Source organism: Egretta garzetta, unplaced genomic scaffold (assembly GCF_000687185.1).
Source record: "Egretta garzetta isolate BGI_Z169 unplaced genomic scaffold, ASM68718v1 scaffold593, whole genome shotgun sequence".
Classification (NCBI taxonomy): Eukaryota; Metazoa; Chordata; class Aves; order Pelecaniformes; family Ardeidae; genus Egretta; species Egretta garzetta.
The window spans coordinates 566,619-569,193 of record NW_009259106.1 but is presented as its reverse complement, the minus strand read 5'-3'; the positions used below and the strand labels follow the sequence as shown (position 1 = coordinate 569,193).

Genomic DNA, 2,575 nt, shown 5'->3' with positions numbered 1-2,575 from the left:
CATCTTCCAAGTTTAAAAATGCAATGGAAGTGCTTAATACACAAAACATTTGAAAATAAATATGACAAAGCAAAGACATGCGAGACAATTTTGAAGGCAGTACTAGTAAACAGCTCCCAACCCAGCACCAAAGCAGCTTACTTTCACAGCTGGTAGCATAATATAGCAAGTGTTACAGCAACAGCTATACAGTCTGTATTAATTTCATTAGTCTTCAGTGAATAAGCACCTACTGAATTCACTAAATATCATTGATAAATTGCAAAGAAAGCTTTTCAAACTTTCCTAAAATGAAAAGCAGTTATAAAAAAAAAAAAAGTAGGAACTGTTAAATAATTTTTGTCCGTATTTTTCGTTTGCTGAATTTTTTCTTCCTGATTCAGACATTACCATAATACACAATATAGCAGGCTGTATATGACATCTCATGTTCATTATACAACTGATATCAAATAATAACAAAAAGGCCATCACCTCCAGGAAACGCTGAGGATCACACTCATGGACAAGCTTTTCACAATCCTTCAAAAAATTCTCAATGGTCTTCTTGTGAGTTTCCTTCATTTTCTTCCAAATCTGAAATTCTTTCTCTTTTTTACTTCTTTGATTTTCAACATCTTCTAGCAATTGCCGTTTCTTCATTTCCAGAGTTTTGAAAATTTCTCCAAATTCCAGTGCAATTATCTCTGCATCGTTGTTCAGCACCATCTAGAAGTATGAGAACATAAAAAGATGAAAATGCAGTAGCAACGTCTACATAGAGTCACTTCTCTAAGTAAGCTCAGAGTACATCTGGGCCACAAGAAGCACCAGTATGCTCCATGTTGTGATTAACCTATCGTAAGAAGAGAAAAAAAGACATATATATATATACACATAAAAAATATCCAGCTTCTGTAACTCACATCCGTATCATTCGGTTGACTTGAGATTTCGTTCACCAGCTTCTCATTTATTATTCTCAGTTTTTTCAGACTGCTGAAGAAGGTTAACTGCAAGACAATTGAAACACCTGTTACGACTTCATCCCTTCCATAAAATAAATACATTTCAGTGGTTATCTAGAATCACATTATGGGATGTTCTGTACAACATATTAAACAAAGGTGGTGATTCAAAACATCCCTTAATAACACTGAATGCTTTTCTGGATCAGTACACAAACTTTCTTTTGCCATTTCTCTCAAAGTCATGTTTTTAGGCTCACCTATAATGCATATTGCTAGAATGGATACAGCATTACTTTATAGTTAAAACAGTGTTTCCCTCAGCCTTTTTTTTAACCTCTCCCCTCACACACACACCCCTATCACTATGTAAATTGTAATGCTGTTATTCCAGTTTGACAAGCAACTCTGTGATACTTTTTTTTTTTTTTTATGTCTCACACTGATAAAATACAAAGCAGTCCATAACTGAGATATTTCTGTTTGGTTTTAAATGAAGATTGTCACCATTTTTTCCTCCTTTACCTCACTACATTATCACTGAGTTTTACACAGAAAATCTACTGCAAAGACTGTTTTCCCCTGGTTTCCTGATGGACACACAATTGGTGATGGAAGAGGCAGGAGGGAAATCAGTGCAAAAGCAACTTTTGGCTTAAAGAATAATCAGTACTTAAACTTTATACCTATACTCTTCATCGCTGCCCTGCAGTTGTTTCAGTAACTGCACAGCAGAAATGCCGTATGATGTGCCATCCTGCACCCAATTCGCATAGGGCATGAAAAGCTCATTCTACCCAAATGGTAGCTATTCTAGCAAACCCCACATCTATTACCACTACAACCAGCCAACCATTAGGCCAGGCAGTTGCTTTCTTCATGCAAACAGGAACGCATTTTGGGTTTGAATTTATTAAATTAATACTTGCCTAAACCATCTATTTCTAAATGTGTAATTATCTATGACCCAAATTACCTATGCCAGCTCAGAGAGACTATCTATGGGTGGTTTGGGTTTTTTTGTCAGTAGGACCAGCATCTTCCTGAACTCGGAAAAACTGGATCCAGACATGCAATAAACTCTTAGCGTCAGTGTGTTTTTTCAGCAAAGAGTGCAAGTCTATCAAAAAAAAACCCTTCAACCAAAACCCAACTCTTTAGGTGCTTTGGTAAGTTGGGTTGAGATCTGTTGATACTGTAATATCGCCTGGTCCCCTGTATGTGGTGGATGAAGTCCGACGGCAGCAGGGGAAGGCACAGCCCGGTATTCCACAAATCCTGACTCCCAGTCAAAGCAGCATACTCCCCCGTTGCCTCTCGCCTGTCCACCACACTGTGTTTTTCTCCTGTATTTCCCAGTAAAAGCAACCCGGGGCCGGCGGGATCCCCTGCGGGACAGCCCGACCTCCCAGCCAGAACCCTGGCGCTTACTTTTTCCTCCTGGTACACAGTGTCTATGAGGTTGACAGAGTGGAAGATGCCTTGGTGCTCCTCAGAGACGCACTGCCCGCATCCTGCCTGGCGGCACATCCGGCAGTAGAGCTGCACCAGCCGGCTCGGGTGCTTCTGACAGCTTCCCCCGAGGGCCAGAGGGGAGAGCAGGCCAGGACCCTGCCCCTGCCCCTGCT

At 40.3% G+C, this 2,575-nt stretch overlaps 1 protein-coding gene across 2 annotated transcripts in view; it reads right to left on the bottom strand.

Moving 5' to 3' along the window:
• Positions 1–2,569, bottom strand: part of LOC104123116 — a 9,027-nt gene extending 6,458 nt beyond the window's left edge. Inside the window, exons 1-3 of one of the 2 annotated variants that reach the window (XM_009635329.2) lie at positions 2,379–2,569; positions 906–992; positions 475–708 (exon numbers count right to left, since the gene is read on the bottom strand). In XM_009635329.2, the coding sequence (XP_009633624.1) occupies positions 475–708; positions 906–992; positions 2,379–2,477 (420 nt within the window). In that variant the 5' untranslated portion in view covers positions 2,478–2,569. Of the gene's footprint in view, positions 1–474; positions 709–905; positions 993–2,378 lie in introns of those variants that run through there. The other variant, XM_035890891.1, reaches the window with a different exon arrangement.
• Positions 2,570–2,575: the final 6 nt, after the last annotated feature.